The sequence below is a fragment of the Drosophila virilis genome, chromosome 4 (genome assembly GCF_030788295.1).
Source record: "Drosophila virilis strain 15010-1051.87 chromosome 4, Dvir_AGI_RSII-ME, whole genome shotgun sequence".
NCBI lineage: Eukaryota > Metazoa > Arthropoda > Insecta > Diptera > Drosophilidae > Drosophila > Drosophila virilis.
Genome location: NC_091546.1, coordinates 25,457,091 through 25,479,094, shown reverse-complemented (window position 1 = coordinate 25,479,094; position 22,004 = coordinate 25,457,091). Strand labels below are relative to the sequence as shown.

General features: G+C 43.4%; 6 protein-coding genes across 11 annotated transcripts; 2 read left to right on the top strand and 4 right to left on the bottom strand.

Moving 5' to 3' along the window:
• Window positions 1–23: 23 nt before the first annotated feature.
• Window positions 24–3,097, top strand: okr (DNA repair and recombination protein RAD54-like okr). The gene is made up of 6 exons (XM_002057675.4): window positions 24–167; window positions 227–1,523; window positions 1,583–1,736; window positions 1,799–2,204; window positions 2,263–2,426; window positions 2,488–3,097. Exons 1-6 carry the CDS (start codon window positions 165–167, stop codon window positions 2,822–2,824), a joined length of 2,361 nt encoding a protein of 786 aa, XP_002057711.1. The 5' UTR covers window positions 24–164; the 3' UTR covers window positions 2,825–3,097.
• Window positions 2,818–4,962, bottom strand: Bem46 (abhydrolase domain containing 13-like protein Bem46). The gene is made up of 5 exons (XM_002057676.4): window positions 4,686–4,962; window positions 4,386–4,627; window positions 3,975–4,316; window positions 3,735–3,913; window positions 2,818–3,343 (listed from the first exon to the last, which is right to left on the bottom strand). The coding sequence occupies exons 1-5, from the start codon at window positions 4,822–4,824 to the stop codon at window positions 3,223–3,225; spliced, it is 1,023 nt and encodes a 340-aa protein (XP_002057712.1). The 5' UTR covers window positions 4,825–4,962; the 3' UTR covers window positions 2,818–3,222.
• Window positions 4,963–5,110: 148 nt separating this feature from the next.
• On the top strand, window positions 5,111–14,384 carry Chd1 (chromodomain-helicase-DNA-binding protein 1). Of its 2 annotated transcripts, none has more exons than XM_002057677.4 (7): window positions 5,111–5,297; window positions 6,995–7,576; window positions 7,645–7,760; window positions 8,250–8,429; window positions 8,485–13,044; window positions 13,102–13,230; window positions 13,454–14,384. In XM_002057677.4, exons 1-7 carry the CDS (start codon window positions 5,289–5,291, stop codon window positions 13,650–13,652), a joined length of 5,775 nt encoding a protein of 1,924 aa, XP_002057713.1. In that variant the 5' UTR covers window positions 5,111–5,288; the 3' UTR covers window positions 13,653–14,384. The 2 variants fall into 2 exon arrangements, with proteins under 2 accessions (XP_002057713.1, XP_015025324.1); XM_015169838.3 differs by lacking the exon at window positions 5,111–5,297 and adding an exon at window positions 5,349–5,423.
• Window positions 14,385–14,929: 545 nt separating this feature from the next.
• LOC6634103 (1-acylglycerol-3-phosphate O-acyltransferase Pnpla3) lies at window positions 14,930–17,660 on the bottom strand. Of its 3 annotated transcripts, none has more exons than XM_032437955.2 (5): window positions 17,562–17,660; window positions 16,606–17,492; window positions 16,088–16,440; window positions 15,751–16,022; window positions 14,930–15,421 (listed from the first exon to the last, which is right to left on the bottom strand). In XM_032437955.2, exons 2-5 carry the CDS (start codon window positions 17,446–17,448, stop codon window positions 15,234–15,236), a joined length of 1,656 nt encoding a protein of 551 aa, XP_032293846.1. In that variant the 5' UTR covers window positions 17,449–17,492; window positions 17,562–17,660; the 3' UTR covers window positions 14,930–15,233. The 3 variants fall into 3 exon arrangements, 2 of the variants coding, with proteins under 2 accessions (XP_032293846.1, XP_015025192.1); XR_004304506.2 differs by adding an exon at window positions 15,532–15,657 and having other exon boundaries at window positions 15,346–15,421; window positions 16,606–17,653; XM_015169706.3 differs by having other exon boundaries at window positions 16,606–17,652.
• Window positions 17,661–18,016: 356 nt separating this feature from the next.
• On the bottom strand, window positions 18,017–19,578 carry LOC6634104 (uncharacterized). 2 transcript variants are annotated; one of them, XM_015169705.3, is made up of 3 exons: window positions 19,426–19,578; window positions 18,971–19,296; window positions 18,017–18,910 (listed from the first exon to the last, which is right to left on the bottom strand). In XM_015169705.3, the coding sequence occupies exons 2-3, from the start codon at window positions 19,284–19,286 to the stop codon at window positions 18,192–18,194; spliced, it is 1,035 nt and encodes a 344-aa protein (XP_015025191.1). In that variant the 5' UTR covers window positions 19,287–19,296; window positions 19,426–19,578; the 3' UTR covers window positions 18,017–18,191. The 2 variants fall into 2 exon arrangements, with proteins under 2 accessions (XP_015025191.1, XP_070065048.1); XM_070208947.1 differs by lacking the exon at window positions 19,426–19,578 and having other exon boundaries at window positions 18,971–19,348.
• Window positions 19,579–19,774: 196 nt separating this feature from the next.
• On the bottom strand, window positions 19,775–21,982 carry gammaTub23C (gamma-Tubulin at 23C). Of its 2 annotated transcripts, none has more exons than XM_002057680.4 (4): window positions 21,719–21,982; window positions 21,452–21,654; window positions 20,780–21,382; window positions 19,775–20,667 (listed from the first exon to the last, which is right to left on the bottom strand). In XM_002057680.4, the coding sequence occupies exons 1-4, from the start codon at window positions 21,765–21,767 to the stop codon at window positions 20,086–20,088; spliced, it is 1,437 nt and encodes a 478-aa protein (XP_002057716.1). In that variant the 5' UTR covers window positions 21,768–21,982; the 3' UTR covers window positions 19,775–20,085. The 2 variants fall into 2 exon arrangements, with proteins under 2 accessions (XP_002057716.1, XP_015025190.1); XM_015169704.3 differs by having other exon boundaries at window positions 19,775–20,691; window positions 21,719–21,981.
• Between the last annotated feature and the right edge of the window lie 22 nt (window positions 21,983–22,004).

The window sequence follows — 22,004 nt, the reverse complement described above, 5'->3', positions numbered from 1 at the left end:
GCTAGTAGCACCGAAAATATCAATGAAATATCAACAATCTATTAAAGCTGTCAGTGTAACACAATAATGTGACCAAACTAGCTCTTGACAGTGTTGGAAAACCGAAAAAGCGACAGCTGATGCCGCCGCGCTTTTAAAAGGTTCTGCATTTAAGTCTAAATAAAATGGTAATTATATATGCTTTAATAAAAATCAAGTAAATAATATGATACATTTAAATGAGTAGAGACGCAGCTTGGCGCCCAGCCAACGACTAGGAGTGCGCATCAAATCAAAGGATGCATTCACCCCGCCACTACAAAAGAAAAACAAACGTGTGTGTCAGATAGAACTGCAGAAACGCCAAAGCGCACTGCGGGATGCAACCAACACTGTGGAGCTGCCGCTGCCGATACGTTTTACGGCGAATAGCGACTATGAGCAGGCCATTGCCAAGGTGCTAGCGCGCAAGTTCAAAGTTCCTATTGCTAACTATGTTCCAGATTACGGTGGAAATCGTACGTTGGGCGTGCGTCGTTCCATAGTACGGCGGGCATTGCACGATCCACAAGCGTGCAATGCACTGGTGCTGTATACGCCACCTGCTTACACGGAGCACGAGCGCATGTCGCTGGATCCCAGCAAGCTACAGGTACATGTCGTTGTGGATCCGATCCTTAGTAACGTGCTGCGTCCGCACCAGCGTGAAGGTGTGCGCTTCATGTATGAATGCGTAGAAGGAAAACGAGGTAATTTTAACGGTTGCATAATGGCTGATGAGATGGGGCTGGGCAAGACGCTGCAGTGCGTCACATTAACGTGGACGCTGTTGCGCCAGAGTCCCGATTGCAAGCCAACAATCTCAAAGGCCATAGTGGTGTCGCCCTCATCGCTGGTCAAAAACTGGGAGAAGGAGTTCACAAAGTGGTTGCACGGCCGCATGCATTGTCTGGCAATGGAGGGCGGCTCCAAGGAGGACACAACCCGCACTCTAGAACAGTTTGCCATGAATACAGCGACACGCTGTGGCACACCCGTGCTGCTGATCAGCTATGAAACATTTAGGCTATATTCACACATACTTTGCAAAACGGAAGTGGGCATGGTCATCTGCGACGAAGGCCATCGGCTTAAAAACAGCGACAATCTAACATACCAGGCGCTAATGGGCCTCAAGACCAAACGACGCGTTCTGCTCTCCGGCACGCCGATACAAAACGATCTGACCGAGTATTTCAGTTTGGTCAACTTTGTCAATCCGGAAATGCTGGGCACAGGCTCTGATTTTAAACGGAACTTCGAGAATGCCATTCTGCGTGGTCAAAATGCTGACTCCACGGACGCAGAACGCGAACGTGCATTAGAGAAGACACAAGAGTTGGTTGGGCTGGTTAACCAATGCATTATACGTCGCACCAATCAAATCCTAACCAAATATCTGCCCGTCAAATTTGAAATGGTCGTCTGTGCCAAGCTAACGGCCGTACAGCTGCAGCTCTATACGAATTTCCTTAAATCGGATCAGGTGCGTCGAAGTCTGGCAGGTAAGGTGATAGTCAAACTACACACCTGACTCGTTAGTACTTACATATTTAAATTACAGATTGCACTGACAAGACGACGTTGACGGCTTTAGCCGACATAACTACGTTGAAGAAGCTATGCAATCATCCTGATTTGATCTACGAGAAAATAGCGGCACGGGAAAAAGGTTTCGAAAACTCGCAGAATGTTTTGCCGCCCAACTACAAGCCAAAGTAAATTGAAAAGCTCTCCTGTGTTTAAATTGCGCTTATATCATCATATCATCTATTTATAGAGACGTCAATCCCGAGCTGAGTGGAAAGTTTATGTTGCTTGACTTTATGCTGGCTGCCATACGTGCCAACAGCGATGACAAGGTGGTTCTCATCTCGAACTACACGCAGACGCTGGATCTATTTGAGCAGCTGGCGCGTAAACGCAAATACAGTTATGTACGCTTGGATGGCACCATGACGATCAAGAAGCGCTCCAAGGTTGTGGATAGATTCAATGATCCCGCCACCGACTGCTTTCTCTTTATGCTCAGCAGCAAAGCAGGTGGCTGCGGTTTAAATTTAATAGGGGCCAATCGTTTGTTCATGTTTGACCCTGACTGGAATCCGGCAAACGATGAACAAGCAATGGCCAGAGTCTGGCGTGATGGACAAAAGAAGCCCTGCTACATCTATCGCTTGGTGGCGGTAAGCGTCGCAAAACATTTACCGCTGATCCAATTTTATATAACATCTTTCTCCGCAGAGTGGCTCAATTGAGGAGAAAATTCTACAGCGGCAGACACATAAGAAATCGTTGTCTAGCTCAATTATAGATAACAACGATTCGGCAGAAAAGCATTTCACACGGGACGATCTTAAGGATTTGTTTAGGTTTGAGGCCAACGTACTATCCGATACACACAACAAGTAAGTGAAATTGACTCTGCGTTTATTGGGCCTATCTTATATTTCTTTTGGTGCCTTTCAGACTTAAGTGCAAGCGCTGTTTCCAAGATGTGCAAAGACAGCCGCCACCAGAGAACTCAGACTGCACATCGCATTTGTCGCAGTGGTTCCACTGCTCCAATAATCGCGGCCTGCCTGACAGCATTCTTTCCCAAGCTTGGATGGCGAGTAAATGTGTTTCCTTTGTGTTTCATCATCGCTCGCAGGGAGACGCGAAACAACCGACCTGCATAACGGAGGACAATCATTCGGAACAGCCGCAGCTGAATTCTAAGCGTAATGCCAATAGTGTGCTGGAAAATGATGATGATGAGGACTTCGATCCAAATAGTAGTGATGAAAAATTTTTGGGTTTTTAGCTGCTTTCAATTTAAAAATAATTTATTTAGTTGCGGAACCTGATTTAGAGTTTAGGCTAATCTAAAACTAATTCTCCTGTTATATGTTAACAATTAACCTAATATACATAAGTAGTTTAACATTTAAAATATGGAACCTACCGCTCTCAAGGCTTGTCCACTCCATAAACAGAACTACAAGCGTCTAAGATAGCTTAACCTAGTGCACAATTCAGTTATACAAAACACTCATATACATGCAAATATCATGATAATACATAGCATAATAATATACACGTATATATGCATAGGTAATATACCAATGCAGTGTTAACACAGTCAATAGAACACAGTTGTGTGTGTACACACACATATATATATATATATATATATATATATATATATATATATAATGGGAGTTAAACGTCGATTATTTTATGCTCCAGTTCGACCCACACATTGCTCTTCTCCGGTGGCTTTTGCAGCGGAGACGGCTGCTGCTGTAGTTCGAACAAAAAGCCTCCAATGCTTTGGTAGTAACTGCAAAATAAAATTAAATAATAATTGATTAGACATCAATCATTTGCTACGCACTTAAAATCAGCTATTTCAAATAAAAATTCATAATTATCGAATGAATACAAAACAAACAATTTCTTTTAATGTTAAATAGATTTACTGATATTGATATTTGTGACAGATTCTGTACAGGATTTAAAATATCAGTAAATATGATATACATAGCTTTCCGATGGTGCACAGTGAAGTGCAGAGATTGATCAAGATATCTTGATATAAGCACCCCATTTGTAAATAAATAAATTGTACTTTCCAACTATAAAAGTGCATTTTTAAATGAGCACAGCCGCGATAGAAACTGTATAGCTCTAGCAACACAATCAGAATATATTTAAAATCGATTATGTCTTACCCATCTACTATCCAGGTGTCATTGTGCGAGCCTCCCGGGAATTCAAGCATACGCTTCTGTTCACTACCGCATTTAGTATACAAGGCACGCATCATGCGCGGTGGCACTAGGTTATCTGCAAGTCCCGATATAAATAGAAAAGGCACCGAGCACTTGCTTATCTTGTTAAGTGAATGATACTGCAACGGAAAAGCCGTTATAGAATGAAGGCGAAGTCAACGAGAATCGCTGAAAACTTACCTTATTTTTATACAACAGATTTGGTATGTATTTCACAGATGGATGCACCAGTTCCACGGCCATATCACGTATGCTGGTAAACGTATTCTCCACAATAGCGCACATCAGTTTCTGGCCATAAACGGTGTCGGCGGCTACATCGATTACAACAGCGCCACCCAGCGAGCGACCAAAAAGTATTAGCTGTGAGTGATCCAGGTCGTGGCGTGTGTGCAAATAATCAATTGCAGCGCGAGCATCTGTTACCAGACCACGCTCCGAGGGAACGCCCGTAGAGAGGCCATAGCCACGATACTCGACCATTAAAATGTTGCAATGAAGATGATGATAAATGCCCCACACCTGCAAAAAAAAAAAAGGCAAATTCATATAAGAGCAGGAAGAATAGCATGTTGGACGAGTATTTTTTACATTCTGCATGCGGTGACCCATGTTTCCAGCGTTGCCATGAAAATATAGCAATGTGGGCACGGATTTGCAACGTTCCTCCGGCTGACTGATCCAAAAGGCGTGTAGTGTCACGTCATCAGGCGTCTTGATGCTAACTGTAAGATGTGGCAGGTTGTGCATAGTTGGGATTGGTATGTAAATGCGTGAATTCGTTGGCAAGTCCGGATGGTACAAGAGCAGGTCTTGTGCATGGTAGAAAATGACTGCAAGTAAAGAAAGACTTGTGTAATAGCCGTGTCAATTATGTTATCGTTTACGTACGTAATAGGATGGCTGCGAAGAGCGTAAGCGTCATATAACCCCCATAGAAATAGTAGAAAATAAAAAATAGCAAAAAGGCGCCCACTATGCCTACGCCCACACCTCGCGATTTGGGCAGCGCTATGCCCACTTTTTTCATTATGAACACGTGCGTAGGTACACACAGCCGCTACATGCTGCGATTCTGGCAATTTTTAATGCAATATTACATTATTTGTATAAGTCGCTGAGTTGAGAAGCGTCGACGTAGTTAGTGTAGTTGTAGTGGAACTGCCAACTTGGTATTGGTTAAATTAAAAATCTGGCAGCACAAAATCAGCTGAAACTAATCGAAAACAGGTGTGTAGTTGCGATGAATGTATGCAACTCTGGCCAATTCGATTAATTCTGATCTCAATGCATTCCTGATTAAAACAAAATGGCGTATTTTTTACTGCAATAGACCAAGACGACGTGAACATCTTTTGTGTGGTTGAAAACTGCATTTAAAAACAAGTGGCCTACTTTAAGAATCAAAATAAACATTTGTCAGAACCGTTAAAAAGTGTATTGCATGTTTAATGAGCGCTATAAGGCAACTCTGTGTGCTACCACGAAAATATAATGAGCCAGGTAAGTAGGCCTTGAAAAAGCTGTGACAGTGAACGTCGTGTAAGAGAAAAAAATAACAAGAAAACTATGAAATTTTTCTATCACTCGAAACAAGGCGATATCAATCAGTTGAATTCGAGTCGTCGTGTGAGTATTATTCTAAAAAACTGTGTCGTATCAAATTTCTACGCTGCTTTTGTGGGTGTGGCAGGTGCCAGTCACGAAGACAGACCCTAGAGGTGTCCCCCCGATTGAGACTCCGTCACACGTACATCAATCTGTGCGCTATTTAGAGCGGCTTTTTACATAAAAGTGCTTAAATATCATATATTCAATGGTGTTTCACAGTTTTGACAACGCCAACCGGTGCCCGAGGATCCAACGTGGCAGCCAGTGTAATTTTTCTAAAAATCCATTGGGGACCCATTTTCGCAAATTTCGTTTGAAATTGGGCATTTCGGTTTGTTTTTGTTGAATGCCGCATCCAAACAGGAATAATTTGCATTAATTTCGTACATTTCCAGTGGCAAATGAAAATTTTCTTCGATTACGTAATCACATTTTGTCCGGTGCAAAGTTTTCCTCGTGCTCCAATCCATCAATTACTGGCCAATTTTCTTGGGTAATCAGCCCGCCAAAATATTATTTCCAAAGAACTATCTCTGTTTTCTTAAAATTTTTGATACAAAATTTATTATTAATAATTTTAGCCCGTTTTCAGTGCATTTAAACAACAATGTTGTCGCTGTAGACCAAGAGAACTGCGTCAGTAGCACAAAATCTGTGGATTTTTGATGTTTTAACCGGCTTTTCTGTCCAGGATCGTGTATAAAATGTTTTTCATTCATTTCTGTGTAGTACGCCTGCGTACCCAGTTCAGACAACGTACTGAAGCCACCAAGCTTTGATACTGACAACAAAAACCGTTCTTTAAAGGCTACAAACTGCATTTCTGGAGAGGATTACTAGTGCAACTGCATTCTACAGGAGGTTTTTTGTGTTGCAAGCCAAGGCACCTACATTGCTGACATCTTTGGATGCGGCAACTGCAAGAACTCCTTCAATTTATACGCGTTTTTAGGTTATTTCGATAATACAAGGATATTTCGTATTCTTAGCCAGGAATAAGTGCATATTTAAGTTCTTGTGTCAACATATTACGAACTTGTACCATACTCTTTAACCTACAGTGTGTGGTAAGTTCTTTAAATTTCTAATTGCTCTTGAAGAATTAAGTGGTCAACCTAAGGATGAGTCTCTTAAAGGGCACGTATAGATTAGATGCAGTTATACCTTGCATAATACCTTATATAATAGCGATACTGAACGATGAATCCTGGTTTGATCTTCATTCGTAAACTCGATCGAGGAAATATTAGACGTAAATGCAGTAAATCTCTTCTTGACAGGATAAGCTCTTCACTACGAAAGTAACCTGTGAGAATGATTGGAAGTGTTGCATATTAAGTTATATTGGCACAAAGCCTGCAGATATTTGTAAGCCGGGCCTTAAATGATAGTGTACTCAGTTTTCTTTTTTTAACGTGTATTTTTCACGTGTTTTCTTAAGCACATTCGGTTAATTGTGGACATACATTTCATTGTGAATAAAACGGTTTTCGAACGCGTGGTACTTTTTAACTTTTTCGAAACTTTTTTTATCTCTTTAAGCTCTCTATATAAAATTGGATATAATCGTGCTCTTCATTCTTACACAGGCACTCAATGAATCGTCGCATAGTATAGGCTCAGACGAACAAGATGACACACGTGAAGAAGCCAGTGGCAGTGGCAGCGGTAGTGGGAGTGGCTCCTCCGGTACCGACTCCGATTCAGACAGTTCCTCAGGTAATTCCAGCGATGGACGCAGTTCGCCGGAGCCAACGGTTGCCAAAACGGCGGTGGCGGGTTTTCCACCAACAGCAGCGGCCGCTCAAGCAGATACCAAAACGAATGGCTTTACGGATGGGAACGACGACGACAGCTCTAGTGCCGGTTCCAGCGCCAGTGATTCCGAATCTGATGCGGAGGCTGGCGGCGAGCCTGACAGGACGAGCAACAACAACATCAACAATAGCAAATTGCACACGAGTAGTAGCAGCAGCTCCTCGGGCACCTCTGCCGCAACGTTGGCTAAGGCTGGCGCGGAGGATGACGATGACGACGATGATGAAGATGACGATGATGGCCAGCAGCCACAAAAGACGCAGGCCACCAGCGAAGCCAGCGCCGATGAAGATGATGCCAGTGATAGCTCTGAAAATGCCTCGCCCACATCCTCTAGCAGCAGTAGCAGCAGTGTAAGTTTCAAGCTTTTGATTGACTGACTTCAAAAACATAAGCTCGTTTGCTTTACCCAACTCGACAGGAGGATGAGGAGGATGATTACAGACCCAAACGATCCACGCGACAGCCGCGCAAAGCTCCGCCACCTGCTGCTGAAAAATCCAAGCGACCAACCAAAAAGAAGAAGAAAAACCAAGCGTAAGTTTAGTTGAGGAGAACTAATTAGTTTGTCAGCTAAGCCTAACAGGCTTAATGTAGGAATCTACATTCAGTCAGGCATTTTATTTATATTATATTTACGGTTTTGGTTACACTTACAAAGTTCGAAAAGCTAGAAAAAAAATACATATCCTTTTAAGCTTTTTTAAGAGTTCCCATATATTAATTGGTTAGTAAATTTTATAATTTTTATTTATTGATTGTATAAGAATTATTCGTCATTTATTCCGTAATTTCTTTGTAATCGGGAGACATACTATTATTATTTGTTATTCTTATGATATTTTAATTTTAAGGTCAGAAGAACATTAATTTACCCTCGAAATGTTACCAGTGATAGTTAGGAATTGCTAATCAGGACGTCTCACAATGATTTACTTTTCGATTCGTAGATTATTCAAAAAGTAGTTCAAACGAATTACTTTAAAAACATTGTGCGCAACCTTTTAAGCATCTATTCATATACAGTTGGGACTCCGAGGAAAGCGATGAAAGTGACGACGCAGATAGCGACGAGGCGCCATTTACAGCACAGAAACGCAAGTGCAATGCCCGCTCCGGCGGCAACAAACAGTCACAACAGCAGCAGCGACGCCGCGTAAAGTCCTTTAGTTCGGAAGACAGCGACGATGATGATGCGAGCAAGCGGTAAGCCAATTGTATTATAATGAAGCACTCACTCATTTTCCATTCAACACAATAGTTGCGCAACTCGTCGTAACGCCGCTGCTGTTAGTTACAAAGAGGCCTCTGAGGACGAGGCTACCGACTCCGAGGACCTGTTGGAATTTGAGTACGACGAGAGTCAGGCAGCTGCGAGCGCGGTTGCCGCTGAGGAGGAGGAAAAGTGTGAGACTATTGAACGCATACTTGCGCAGCGTGTGGGAAAAAAGGGCTGTACAGGCAATCAGACAACCATATATGCCATCGAGGAGAACGGCTGCGATCCGAATGCGGGCTTCGATGAATCATCGGAACTGGCGGAGGTGCAATACCTGATCAAATGGAAAGGTTGGAGCTACATACACAATACCTGGGAGTCGGAGACGACATTGCGCGAAATGAAGGCCAAGGGCATGAAAAAGCTAGACAACTTCATCAAGAAGGAGCAAGACACAGCTTACTGGCGTCGTTATGCCGGCCCCGAAGATATAGATTACTTTGAGTGTCAGCTAGAGCTGCAGCATGATTTGCTGAAATCTTACAACAATGTGGACCGCATAATAGCGCGCGGCACCAAACCCGAAGACGGCAGCGAGGAGTTTCTGTGCAAATGGCAATCTCTGCCCTATGCGGAGTCCACGTGGGAGGACGCAACACTTGTGCTAAGGAAATGGCAACGCTGCGTGGAACAGTTTACCGAACGAGAAAACTCCAAGTGGACGCCATCGCGTCACTGTCGTGTGATCAAATATCGACCCAAGTTCTCGCGCATCAAGTCACAGCCCGAGTTTCTGGTGGACGGACTGACACTTCGTGATTACCAAATGGATGGTCTGAACTGGCTGCTTCATTCGTGGTGCAAAGAGAACTCGGTCATACTAGCCGATGAGATGGGCCTGGGCAAGACCATACAAACTATATGCTTTCTCTATTCGCTCTTCAAGATTCATCATCTGTATGGACCATTTCTATGCGTGGTGCCGCTCAGCACAATGACCGCCTGGCAGCGGGAGTTCGATTTGTGGGCACCCGATATGAATGTGGTAACATACCTGGGCGATGTTAAGTCCCGTGAGCTAATACAGCAATACGAGTGGCAGTTTGAAGGTTCCAAAAGACTGAAATTCAATTGCATATTAACCACCTATGAGATTGTGCTGAAGGACAAACAGTTTCTGGGCACGCTTCAATGGGCGGCATTGCTGGTGGATGAGGCGCATCGTTTGAAAAACGATGACTCGCTGTTGTACAAATCGCTCAAGGAGTTTGACACGAATCATCGACTGCTTATTACGGGTACTCCACTACAGAACTCATTGAAGGAGCTGTGGGCTCTGCTGCACTTTATTATGCCCGCCAAATTCGATACATGGGACAACTTCGAGCTGCAACATGGCAATGCCGAGGACAAAGGCTACACCCGTCTGCATCAACAGCTTGAGCCTTACATACTGCGGCGGGTAAAGAAAGATGTGGAGAAATCTTTGCCCGCCAAAGTAGAACAAATACTGCGGGTGGAAATGACATCGCTCCAGAAGCAGTATTACAAGTGGATACTAACCAAAAATTTTGATGCGCTTCGCAAAGGCAAACGCGGCTCCACCTCCACCTTCCTCAACATTGTCATTGAGCTAAAGAAGTGCTGTAATCATGCGGCGCTCATACGACCCTCAGAGTTTGAGCTATTTGGCTTACAGCAGGACGAGGCGCTTCAGATGCTGCTCAAGGGCTCCGGCAAGCTGGTGCTGTTAGACAAACTATTGTGTCGGCTTAAGGAGACGGGACATCGTGTGCTCATATTTTCACAGATGGTTCGCATGCTTGACGTGCTCGCTGATTATCTGCAGAAGCGACATTTCTCATTTCAGCGCTTGGACGGCAGTATTAAGGGCGAGATGCGGCGTCAGGCATTGGATCACTTCAATGCTGAGGGTAGCCAGGACTTTTGCTTTTTGCTATCAACACGCGCCGGCGGCTTGGGCATTAATCTGGCCACAGCCGATACAGTCATTATATTCGATTCGGATTGGAATCCACAGAATGATTTGCAAGCGCAGGCGCGTGCCCATCGCATTGGCCAAAAGAATCAGGTTAACATATATCGCTTGGTCACAGCGCGCTCCGTCGAGGAGCAAATTGTGGAACGTGCCAAGCAAAAAATGGTGCTCGACCATTTGGTGATACAGCGCATGGATACCACAGGCCGTACGGTGCTAGACAAGAGCGGCAATGGTCACTCCTCCAATTCCAATCCCTTTAACAAAGACGATTTGTCCGCCATACTTAAATTTGGCGCAGAGGAGCTGTTCAAGGACGAGCAGGAGCACGAGGAGGAGCTTGTTTGCGATATTGATGAAATCTTGCGCCGCGCCGAGACACGCAATGAAGACCCTGAAATGCCCGGTGATGATCTGCTTTCTGCCTTCAAGGTGGCCAGCATAGCTGCCTTCCAGGAGGACGAACCAAGCGAGACGGCGAGCAAGGATCAGCAGGGAGCTGATGAAGAGGATGACAGTAAGGATTGGGACGACATTATACCCGAAGGCTATCGCAAGGTCATTGAGGATCAGGCGCGTGCCAAGGAAATGGAAGATTTGTACCTGCCGCCGCGCCGCAAAACAGCCGCGGCCAATAAAAACGATGCCGCCAAGCGAGGCACAGCTAAAGGTAGCGCACGCTCCAAACAGGGCGACGATTCAGCCGATTCCGATTATGAGCTGGGCTCCGATGCTAGTGGCGCTGGAGGCGAGGAAGGGAGTGGAAGGCAACGCAAACGCGGGCGTCCCGCAATGAAGGAGAAAATCAATGGCTTTACCGATGCGGAGCTCCGTCGTTTCATACGCAGTTACAAGAAGTTTCCGGCGCCGTTGCAGCGCCTGGAGGCGATCGCCTGTGACGCGGAGCTGCAGGAGAAGCCTCTGGCAGAGCTAAAGCGGATTGGCGAGATGCTGCATGATCGATGTGTGCAGTTCTTAGACGAGCACAAGGAGGAAGAAATCAAGACTGTCAAGGAAGAGGATCAGCAGGGCAACAAACAGCGACGCACACGCGCCACTTACTCGGTTAAACTGGGCGGCGTGTCGTTCAATGCCAAAACGCTGCTTTCTTGTGAGGAAGAGCTGCAGCCGCTTAACGAGCTCATGCCCAGTTCAGCGCACGAGCGACAGCAGTGGACGTTTAACATTAAGACTCGTTCAGCTAACTTTGATGTTGAGTGGGGCGCCGAGGAAGACACCCATTTGTTGCGCGGCATTTATCAATATGGTATTGGCTCCTGGGAGCAAATGAAGTTGGATCCGACGCTCAAGCTCAGCGAGAAGATATTGCTGAACGACACACGCAAGCCACAAGCCAAGCACTTGCAGTCCAGAGCCGAGTATCTACTCAAGATCATCAAGAAGAATGTCGAGCTAACCAAAGGCGAACAGCGTCGCCAACGGCGACCCCGTAAACTGAAAGCCAGCCTCAACTCAAGCACGACAGCTGTCAGCACGCCGGAACGAAAAGAGGGGGCTGCTGAGGAGGGTAACTCCTCGCTTCCGGGCGATAGTAGTTCACGGCAGGCTGCTGATGGCACCAGTGTTGTGGCCTCGCCTGTTGCTGCCTCAGCAGCAGCGGCAGAGCACGCCAACGCACAGAAAAAGAAAAAGTCTAAAACCCGCAGTAAGAAATCAAGTGCATCCGACAACAATGGCAACAAGCCAATGCACTTTACGGCCAACAATGAGCCTCGAGCTCTTGAAGTGCTAGGTGACTTGGATCCCAGCATCTTCAATGAATGCAAGGAGAAGATGCGACCGGTGAAGAAAGCGCTCAAAGCCTTAGATCAGCCCGATCTCAGTTTGTCCGATCAGGATCAATTGCAGCACACACGTGACTGTCTATTGCAGATTGGGCGGCAAATAGACGTATGCCTGCAGCCGTACGGAGAGACTGAAAAAAAAGAGTGGCGCAGCAATCTCTGGTACTTTGTGTCCAAGTTTACGGAACTGGATGCAAAGCGTCTGTTCAAGATCTACAAACATGCACTCAAACAGCAGACACAAAAGGATGCCGCGAATGCAGCAGATGTTGATGGTGGCAAATCGAAACGGTCACGTACGGAAAATGGCGGCATTGCGGATAAGGAGAAGGAGCGCGACAAAAGTGGAAAGAAGAAGAAAAAGGACAAGGATAAGGATAAGGAGCGTCAAGGACGCTACTCAGGTGCACCTGCCGAGGACAAGTCAGCTCGCCGTTTTGCCAATGATTCGCCATTGAAACGAAAACGAGACGAGAACGATGCGGACGCCAGCGGCATGGCCATGAGCAACGCTGGCATCAGTGATAATCTTAAGTCCATGTCGTTTAAGCGCCTCAACATGGATTCGGCTTCCGCACGACATGGCAGCCATGAGGATCAGCGCAAGAAGCATCATAGAGGCGATGACTACTATGTAAGTGTGGGCGGCAGTGGGGCTCCAAGTGGCTACGAGGGCAGCAGCGCCCGCCGTTCGGGTCTCAACTCACCATCAGCTGTCGGCAGCAGTCGTCGCTTTGAGCCGCCGCCTGCGGCTTCGAGCTACGCAGCAGAGATGGACCGTTGGCATCAACGTGATCGGTATGTCCATGACATAAAAGCAGTCATTCATCATCATAAACTTATTCAATTTTTTAGCTACAACTTTGATTACAAACGCGAACGCTATGATTCACTATATTCTCGTGGAGGCGGAGGTGCTGCCGGTAGCGGATATCATCGCGACCATCGCGAACGCGATCGCGAGCGACGACCAGACAAGCGCAGGTGAGTTTAGTTGATGGTGATTTTAAATATCGGATCTGTAAAGCTATCAAGTTCAAAGGCAACTACTAAAGGATATTCCGTAAAATGTTCGCTTTGTAGCCCTTATTGTTTGGGCTCAAGGCAAATAGGTTCACACCTGGATAGTTATTTTAAAATCGATATTATTTATTGCTAAATTGAGATTTATTTCCTTTAATGTGAATTAATTGATTCTCGCTCGCAGATATCCGTCCGCCCTGCCGCCGCATGCCTACTCGAGCCATTACCTGCCGCCCAATTACTATTTGTCGAATGGCATGGTGCCTGGATTGCCGCCACCGCCCCCGAGCTATCGGAATGAATCACGCGGCTATCCGGTCATGCCGCGAGACTATCCCGCTGACTACAGGCGCAGCGAATACGAGCGACGTACGCAAACATGAGGAGGAGCAAACGTCGCTAGTTATTGTATATACATATAGGTTAGTTTTAAGTTTGGCTGTGGTGTCTGTGTAGGGCGCTGCTATTTGATAAGTCTTTTCGTAACGATCTTGACACAATGCAAGAGGAATACGCTCACACACACACACCTACATACAAAGGCAAACAAATAAATCACAAGCAATCAGAATACGCATGATACAGATTAGGAAACATACATAGCTAAACATATGTACAAGTAATATATAGCAGCTATTTATAAATTGTACTGTAAATTTAAATTATATATGAACCGCATATTGCGTACATGGCGGCGTTTCGGGCAAATCACGTAAATAAGATAATTTTACAATTTCCCTTGTATAAAGCATAGGCTTTAAGTTTTGTTCTTTACACCCTTTTTATACTGTACAGTTAATTACGGGCATATGCCACTTTAACAAGTCTTTTGAAAGCTTTGAATATAACAAAAATTCTCACTATATTTATAAACACAACAATGAATAAAGCAATTATGTTAACTATCCAAAAAAGGAAAAACTTAAACATTTTGTAAGTTTTCGTTTTTATGTTTGTGCATCATCTGCACTTTTATACACTATATTTATAGAGAAGCCGCCAGAGGAGTCGTGTGTATGTATTGTAGTTATTCTTAATCTAATAAATAGGTATATAACATATGTTGTAGTATCTGAAGTCTATAAATATGTATATCATTAAATTATAAAACATTACATCATATTTTTGAGTATTCAATGCAATTGGACTATGAAAGCAAGAATTTGTGCAACGAATTTTATAATTAAAATAACAATTAACAAATTGCCAAATCCAAAGATTTCATTTCCTATTATCTAATACAGTTCGGTTCAGGGTATTTCTGGTTACATTTGGTTATTCAGAGCGGTAAGTTGAGTTGGTCTTCAGCACAAAAAGGTATGTCCATCAAGCTATTAATTCTCTTTATTAAATTTAAAAGCATATGAATATATTTATTAGTCGACCACTTGCTATTAACTAAGTAATTTGACGACAGTCAAATTTATTAATACCATCTGTTTTATTTGATGGTGCATTGTGTTTTACTATGTGAATTTAAGCATAAAATGCAAAATGCAGTTTAAGTACAAAAAGAAATTTGCCATAGGAGCAATCGTACATCATCTCTAATTACAATTTGAACTCGATCGCTTTTTGACTACCGATTATAAATCCGTCTGACATTTAATTAGAACCAGCTCATTTTGAGCTATGACAAACTGAATGAAGATAAATTACGTATATTTTTATTAATTATTTATATTTTAGTTAGAAGACAAACATTGATGTTTTCAAAGCTTGCAATATTCGAGAACATATGAGAAAAAAACAAAGTTTAATTACGTGCAGTCACTGCAACTCAAAAATTTGATGAAGCAGAGCTTATGTAAAATAAAATTACATAGTTACATATACATACGTATTCGTACTAATATTAAATAAGCATTATAAGTTAACAGAAACTATAAGGCTCTTCGCTTGGCTGGGAGCCGCTTTGGAAATGTAGCATTACAAATGCAAATTCGTTTTTCGTTTGGGGACCCTCATTCAATTTCTATTATACACAAATCGTTGTTATTTGTGGACGTGCTAGCCGAAGGTTGATTGGCCGGAGTATCATTTAAGTCTGCCGAGTTGTGTTCGAGATTGAAGGTGTTGAAGTATGGCGAATCATGCTCTCTCACAAGGGCTGATTTTGTCGAATGTGGCGTTTGAGAGTCTATGAAAAAGTCTGTAATGCAGTATAAATATTGTAAAAGTTAATAAACGGAAAACATTGATTTAATAATAAGTGAAATGCAAATGAATTCAACTACTCTTAATGAAATGTGTCAAATGTACCTGACAATGATATGAACTTTCGTTTAGCTTATTTATGATAGCTAATTCGAAACTGTGTACAAGTACGTGTGCGAGTGATTTAAAAGGCGACATCGTGTAATTCGGGTGTGGTAGGCATGATTTGTACTGTAAGAAACAGCTTAGTAAATTTTTTGATGGATCTAAATGATGCAATAAAGCATGATGACAACTTAATACAATTAAGCGATTGATACTTACCCGATTCGACGCCGTTCCATTCGCTGACAACTGCATTATGTGAATGCTGTTGGCGGGGATTGGGATGATCCTCGACGGAGCCTTCGTATAGCTCTAAATCTGTAACCAGCTGGCCGTGCTCCGTCATTTCATCAAAATCAAATATTTCGGTCACTTTGACATGGTTGGTGCTATTATCAGTGTAGTAGTAGGCATATAAGGCGTCATTATGCGTGCTCATCTTGAGAACATGTTCAAAGTTATCAACATCTGCATTAAGTGGTGTAGCACCGCTAAAAAAATATAGCCACATTTTATACCAATACATTCTGAAAGAGCCACTTTTAAAAACTCTCACCATTCATCAACCAATATCGATACCCGCGGTCCATACAGGCGACTGGAGTGCAGCAGCCCTGTTGTGTCGAAGTGTGGCTGGTCGTACAGCGGAAATTTACTAAAGAGATGCATTTGAATGGAATTATTTAGCTGCGATACGAGTTGTCGCATCTGCTTGGTTAGCTTCGGGGTCAGACTGGTTATTTTATAGACAGTCGCCAGCAAAAAGTCCATGGGCACCGTAGCTGGCAGCGAGAGCAGCTTAATGCCACGATGCCTGAAGATCCAGTTGGCCAAGCCCTTGTTGGCCTGCTCAATGTAGTCCTGGATTACGTCCAGCACTGTCTGAGGCATATTTGAGCTCAAAGCGTCCTGTAGAAAATTCAAGAAATATATAAATTAATATTTAAATTGCTTTTGTGCTTTAGTTTCTAATAGCTATGTGGCAATGGCCATGTTTTATGTAGAATGGTAAACGAGTTGTTTAAAATTAGGAATATCGGTTATACCCACATCCGGTCTAGAATTGTTACGTACCTTTCTATGCTTTTTACATTCACGACACTCTGGATCAAATTCTGGGGGCTGGGCTACTGTTTCGGAGACAACAAAGGTTGACTGAACAGCCACACAGCGTCGGCAATTGATTAGATTGTTGCGGTGCAGAAACTGGAGGGCATCATCGAAGCCCTGTTGGCAAAACTTTGAGAGGAACTCCGGCCGTGGAGGGAAGAGAATACGCACAAATCGATTGACGTTTTGCCGTGAGATTTCTATGCTTGTGTTGGCCCAGTTGAAGTGGAACAGCTGTGAGCTTTGGTCACGCGGACAAATATCGCTCTCTCCGCAAAACGGGCTCACTGTGATAGTGTTCTCATCCAAGATGGGTAAGTTGTTCGAGAAGGCGCCGTCCATGTAGCGTACACCGCGAAAACGCGGCGGTAAAATGCCAGAGAAGCCAGGAATGAAGCAGGCGCAAAGCAGCGCTTGAAGCACCTCCTCGCGCGACTCAAACTCCGAGATGATGACGTTCTGCCCATCATAGACGCTCGTCAGTGAGATATGTAGGCGTCCATTGACACGCTTATGTGCGTCCTCGGGTAGATGCTTCTGTAGGCCCTCGAGCAGGCAGGTCTGGATGTTGAACGAGGGACTGAAGGGACCCAGCGAATGGCGGCGAGCTTCGTTTACTACTCGGAAAAAATCGGATGTCATGCTGCCCAATGGCAAATCGCAAAGCAGACAACACGCGGCTAAAGAGCCAGCCGATGCCCCTCCGATTTTCTCCAGCAATAAATGTGGCGCATAGTTTTTAAAGCACACGGCCACACCGACATGGTAAATGCCCAGAAAGCCGCAGCCAGCGAAGGACAAGTTCATAGTTCACTTCCTTTTATTATTGTGCGCTTTGTCAAGTGCCGTAACTATCAAAAAATTAAGCGTACTTCGGTTTAATGTCTTAATGCGCACACTTGTATTTTGATCTTTGTTACTTTTTGTGTGCTGTTTTTTGCAACGTAAATTGTTCTGATTCTTTGTTTGGGAACAGCTGACTGGAAGCAGTGACCCGACAGTTATCGAGTTGCCAACAAATAACTGTGACTGTACGCCATTTCGAGCACACAGTGAATAAATATCGATAAATTTGTACTTTGTCCTGAATACGACCTGATTAAATATTTAATAACAATTGCTTGCGTTTGAGTTTTATTTTCTCAGAGTATTTAGTCAGTGTGCCTGGCAGCAAAAACCAGAATGCACAAATGCAAAAATCTTGAATAAGAAACGATCCATTAGTACATTTTTATACTGAATTTATTTTTTCAATTTTTAAAAGTTGTAAAAGTTAATAACACTACAAATATCTACCTAGATCCATTCACAATATCTATCCTAGTGTGACCATGCATATTAAAACGAAATGGAATACTCAAAAACTCCGGCAAGCTTAAAATTTATAAAATACACTTTTATTATTATAATTCAACTAGAAGACATGTTTATGATCTCAACAAAATGTTCAAGTATAAAAATATATAGCACTTTAAAAATTACATTTACAATTTTTGCTATTTAAAACCGTCAACCGTTAAGACTATCATGCAAAACTGTTAAATACAAAACTAAGAACTAGGCGTCTTGCCACCAATTGGTACGACATTGGCGAACGGAATGGCTTGCTCCTCAGCAAAGGCTAGGAAGTCCACACTGTAGCATTGGATAAGCTTTGTGAGCATAATGACATCCGCCTCGGCTTGGTGAGCATTTGCTGCAGATTTCTCAAATGTGCGTTCGAACAGTCGGGCTAATCCATAGCGTCCGCGGGGTGGAATTCGCTTGGTTTGAGCACATTTCAAGCCAGCAAACAATTGGCGGCGGGCACTTATATCTCGGGGTGCTCGTTTGGCAGCTTCTATATCATTATTGCAAGTGTCATCGTTCAACAGCTGGCGTTTACGAGTTGCTGCCGCACCCTTCAGGATTGGACGCTTCGGTGTCGTTTCGTTCACCTTCTGCCAGTCGACTACTTTGGCGGGTGGCTCGCATGAAGTTTCCGGTTCAAGCTTGATGTCGGTCGCCAAAACGTTTTCCACAACTATTTCATCGCTTCGCTTATCGTCGATTTCCATAAAGGCACGCAACGAATCCACGCACAGCGTAGATGCTGGCAAATTGATATTCAGTTTGTCAAGCGCTTGCTTTATTATTGGAAAATCGAATGCCCAGCCATTATGTGCTATAAGACAAACAGGTGGGCGTAAATGCTCCAAAAATCTCAATATAATTTGTCCCGCGTTCTCGTCCAGCTTCGATTCGCGTTCCAAAATATAATTGTTCAAGCCTGTCATGGGAATGAGATAATATATTTTAATTCCAGGCATGACTCATGCACAACTCAAACCTGTGATTCTCTCGGCGCCTGGGTGTACAGTCATTGACGGCTGGAAAAGTAAGTTCAACTTGTGCAGCACCCTCGGCGGAGGGGGTAGAGCATTAGGTGAGGCTGGCGTCAACTCGTCAAGTGGCGTCGCCTCCTCTGTTTCCACGTTGTCCTTTAAGACTGCAGGATCAAAGGCGTAGATGCATAGTTCGGTGATGCTAACCCGATTATTGTTAAATGCAGGCAAATTCGATGTTTCCAAGTCCAGCACGGCGAAGGTAGAGATTTGTGCTTTTTCTCCATTTTCTACCTCAGCAACAGGTGTATTTGGCGCCATTCGACTGGTGCTTAAATAAACATTTTTATATCAACAATTGAAGTGCAGCAACATTCCAAATATAAAAAAATATACAAGCCCAATAACATTTTTCGTAATGTTATTAACAGCGCAAACATATTTAATTTTGAAAACTTACTTGATCCTTGCCCCTCAAAAAGTATACAATGAAACCAGGTAATGATCTTTGGTGCGCAACGAATTAATTTATTTTACAATATATTTGTAAAATAAAATTAAGAAGAGCCAATCATTCACACGTTAAATGTAAACACAGTAATATATCGACGAGCCACCACACCTGCTAAACAGAATTCCTTCTCAACAAATTTGAAAGAAACGGCCGTATACAATTTGATTTATTGAAAAGCTTGTTCGTAGTTTGCTTATCATTCCATTATCCTGCTGATAATTTTTGCCGTATCCGGCAATTCTTTAATTAGCTTTTGCCAACTGTTATTTCAATCAAAACAAAGACAAGAGCAATCGGAAGTTTTTAACTGCAACTAACTTTATTAGAGCATTGTTTTAACATTTTAGTTAGCAAGAAATGAAAAAATGTGCAAACATAAAAAGTCATACTGTTAAATACAGACAGTGTACTTATTAACAGAAATACACACGAACATATTAGATACTTAAAACAATTTATGCTGTATAAATACTTGAAGGATTTAGAATCCTTGCGTGTCAATTATTAATAAATAATTAAAACACACACACATGTATGTATATTCGAGCAAGTTTAGAATACTTGGTTTCTTGACCATGGCACATATGTGGCACAAGGGTTTATGACTCAAAGATCTGCGCTGTTTAACGACTTGGTATCTTCTGATTTAGTATCGCCTGCTCCTTCAGCTTTGGCACCACGCCTATTTGCCGAAAACTGTAAATAGTCCGTGCGTGTTGCCGCCTCATATTCTTGAACGAGGCCGTCTACGATCTCTCTGGACTCGTCCAATTCATTCAAATCATCCTTAAAGATGTCCTCGCGTCTGAATTGATCCAGAAAAGCGCCACGTTTTCGCAGCTTGTCATACTGATTTAAAGTGCGCTCAAACAATGAGCAAATGCTCGTGTGATTGGCCAGCATCAAGCCCGAAACTCGGTGGCTGCTTTGCACGTAGGGCGAGGATCGCGATAATGCCACCTGTATAGAAGTTGGCCCCCACGGTATAAACTGCGCTAATTTGCGCTCTCGTATACGCTGAAGCGATTTGTGCACCTGTGTGGGATCCACCTCGCCCTGTATGATGTTTAGTATTGATATGTAGCAGTGATGATTAGTTTTGTCCGGGCCCGTGGACACCATCATGTTCTTTGGCTGCAGCAGACGCCGCATAACATCCAACACGGTGGTCTTCCGCACGTTAACGGCCTGGTGCGAAGACAATGGATTATGCTAAAAGTAATTAATTAACAAACTCTGATCTACAGCGAAGGAAGACTGACGTCCGGTTAATTTTTAACTGTCTGGAAGTAATACTTACATGATTGCTCAGATTAGCATCACTGGTCAGCGGTGTGTAGCCTGTCATCAGAAAGTGCAGTTGTGGTGTTGGAATTAATGGCGCCGTCAGGCCAATAAGATTATTGTTCATATAGGATGGATAGCGCAGAGTTGTTGTGCTAACACTCATTATGGTTGAGACTAGAGTATTAATCTGTGTAAAGGTTGGGTTTTGTATGTGCAAACGATCGCAGGCAATGCGATTGAGAGCCGTATTGTCCAGGACGACAACACTATCAGCAGCAGTGGTCAGTCGGCGTAGCGTGAGCATCGAGTTGTAGGGTTGTACGACAACGTCGCTTATTTCATCTTGATTTGGAAACACGCTGTAAGTTTGGATAAGTTTTTTGGGATAACGATCTGCCAGGCGTTCCATAAGAAATGATCCCATTCCCGACCCAGTGCCACCTGCTATCGAATGACATAGCACAAAACCTTCAAGCGAATCGCTTCCATCTGCCTCACGATCGATTATATCAAAGATTTCCTCCTGCAATTTATCGCCCTGGCTATAGCCAGAAGCCCAGTTGTTGCCGGCACCGCCGCCATGTTTAGACAAGTATACGTTCTCAGGATTGTACAGCTAACCAAAAACAGAATTATTTTTTTCTTCTTTGTAACTTAATGAAGCTTTTCAGCTACAACTACTTACCTTGGAATAAGCAGATGTCATAATGGTGTTAATAACGCGCGGCTCTAAGTCCAGCAACACGGCCCGCGGTATATAATGATCATCATCCGCCTGATAGAAGAAAACATCCTTTCTATCCATGCCATCGGTGGCAAATTCTTCTAGAACGCCGCTCGGTGAGATTCCATGTTCTAAGCAGAGCCGCTTCCAAAACTCAAAGCCAACTAAAAAATGTTATATGATGTCACAAATTACAAAAGACCGCAACAATCTATAAATTGTACCCACTTTGATTGCCGCATTGCCCCAGCTGCAGCGTAATTATTTCGCTTGGCATTTTTGCGAGATGAGGTTTCGACGATGACTGCTGATGCGAATCCACTTAATAATTTGAGCTGACTTTTGCGCTTTGTTGTTTAATGCTGCTTAGCGCACTTAAATTTATATGCTCATTACACCAAAAACACTTAAAATTGTTGCCAAAACTAATTATTTATTGGAAAAAACTTAAATAAAAGATGCAGCGGGTAGTGCTGAAAAAACAATCGATGACACAATCGATGTATCGATAGTT

Excerpts from the sequence above, each read along its gene's own strand:
- LOC6634103 (XM_032437955.2), bottom strand. The coding sequence starts at position 17,448 with ATGAACTTGTCCTTCGCTGGCTGCGGCTTTCTGGGCATTTACCATGTC. Across the intron at positions 16,023-16,087 it reads TCGATATTGGTTGATGAATG|CGGTGCTACACCACTTAATG; the intron begins GTGAGAGTTTTT and ends ATATTTTTTTAG. Across the intron at positions 15,422-15,750 it reads ATGGAACGGCGTCGAATCGG|ACTTTTTCATAGACTCTCAA; the intron begins GTAAGTATCAAT and ends ACTGCATTACAG.
- okr (XM_002057675.4), top strand. Across the intron at positions 1,737-1,798 it reads CCGCCCAACTACAAGCCAAA|AGACGTCAATCCCGAGCTGA; the intron begins GTAAATTGAAAA and ends ATCTATTTATAG. Across the intron at positions 2,205-2,262 it reads ACATCTATCGCTTGGTGGCG|AGTGGCTCAATTGAGGAGAA; the intron begins GTAAGCGTCGCA and ends CTTTCTCCGCAG.
- gammaTub23C (XM_015169704.3), bottom strand. The coding sequence starts at position 21,767 with ATGCCAAGCGAAATAATTACGCTGCAGCTGGGGCAATGCGGCAATCAA. Across the intron at positions 21,655-21,718 it reads GGGGCAATGCGGCAATCAAA|TTGGCTTTGAGTTTTGGAAG; the intron begins GTGGGTACAATT and ends AACATTTTTTAG. Across the intron at positions 21,383-21,451 it reads TGACATCTGCTTATTCCAAG|CTGTACAATCCTGAGAACGT; the intron begins GTAAGTAGTTGT and ends GTTTTTGGTTAG.
- Chd1 (XM_015169838.3), top strand. The coding sequence starts at position 5,364 with ATGAAATTTTTCTATCACTCGAAACAAGGCGATATCAATCAGTTGAAT. Across the intron at positions 8,430-8,484 it reads GATGATGATGCGAGCAAGCG|TTGCGCAACTCGTCGTAACG; the intron begins GTAAGCCAATTG and ends TCAACACAATAG. Across the intron at positions 13,231-13,453 it reads CGACGACCAGACAAGCGCAG|ATATCCGTCCGCCCTGCCGC; the intron begins GTGAGTTTAGTT and ends TCTCGCTCGCAG.
- Bem46 (XM_002057676.4), bottom strand. The coding sequence starts at position 4,824 with ATGAAAAAAGTGGGCATAGCGCTGCCCAAATCGCGAGGTGTGGGCGTA. Across the intron at positions 3,914-3,974 it reads ATCTGTTGTATAAAAATAAG|TATCATTCACTTAACAAGAT; the intron begins GTAAGTTTTCAG and ends TTTCCGTTGCAG. Across the intron at positions 3,344-3,734 it reads GACACCTGGATAGTAGATGG|TTACTACCAAAGCATTGGAG; the intron begins GTAAGACATAAT and ends TTTATTTTGCAG.
- LOC6634104 (XM_015169705.3), bottom strand. The coding sequence starts at position 19,286 with ATGGCGCCAAATACACCTGTTGCTGAGGTAGAAAATGGAGAAAAAGCA. Across the intron at positions 18,911-18,970 it reads AGGCGCCGAGAGAATCACAG|GCTTGAACAATTATATTTTG; the intron begins GTTTGAGTTGTG and ends TTCCCATGACAG.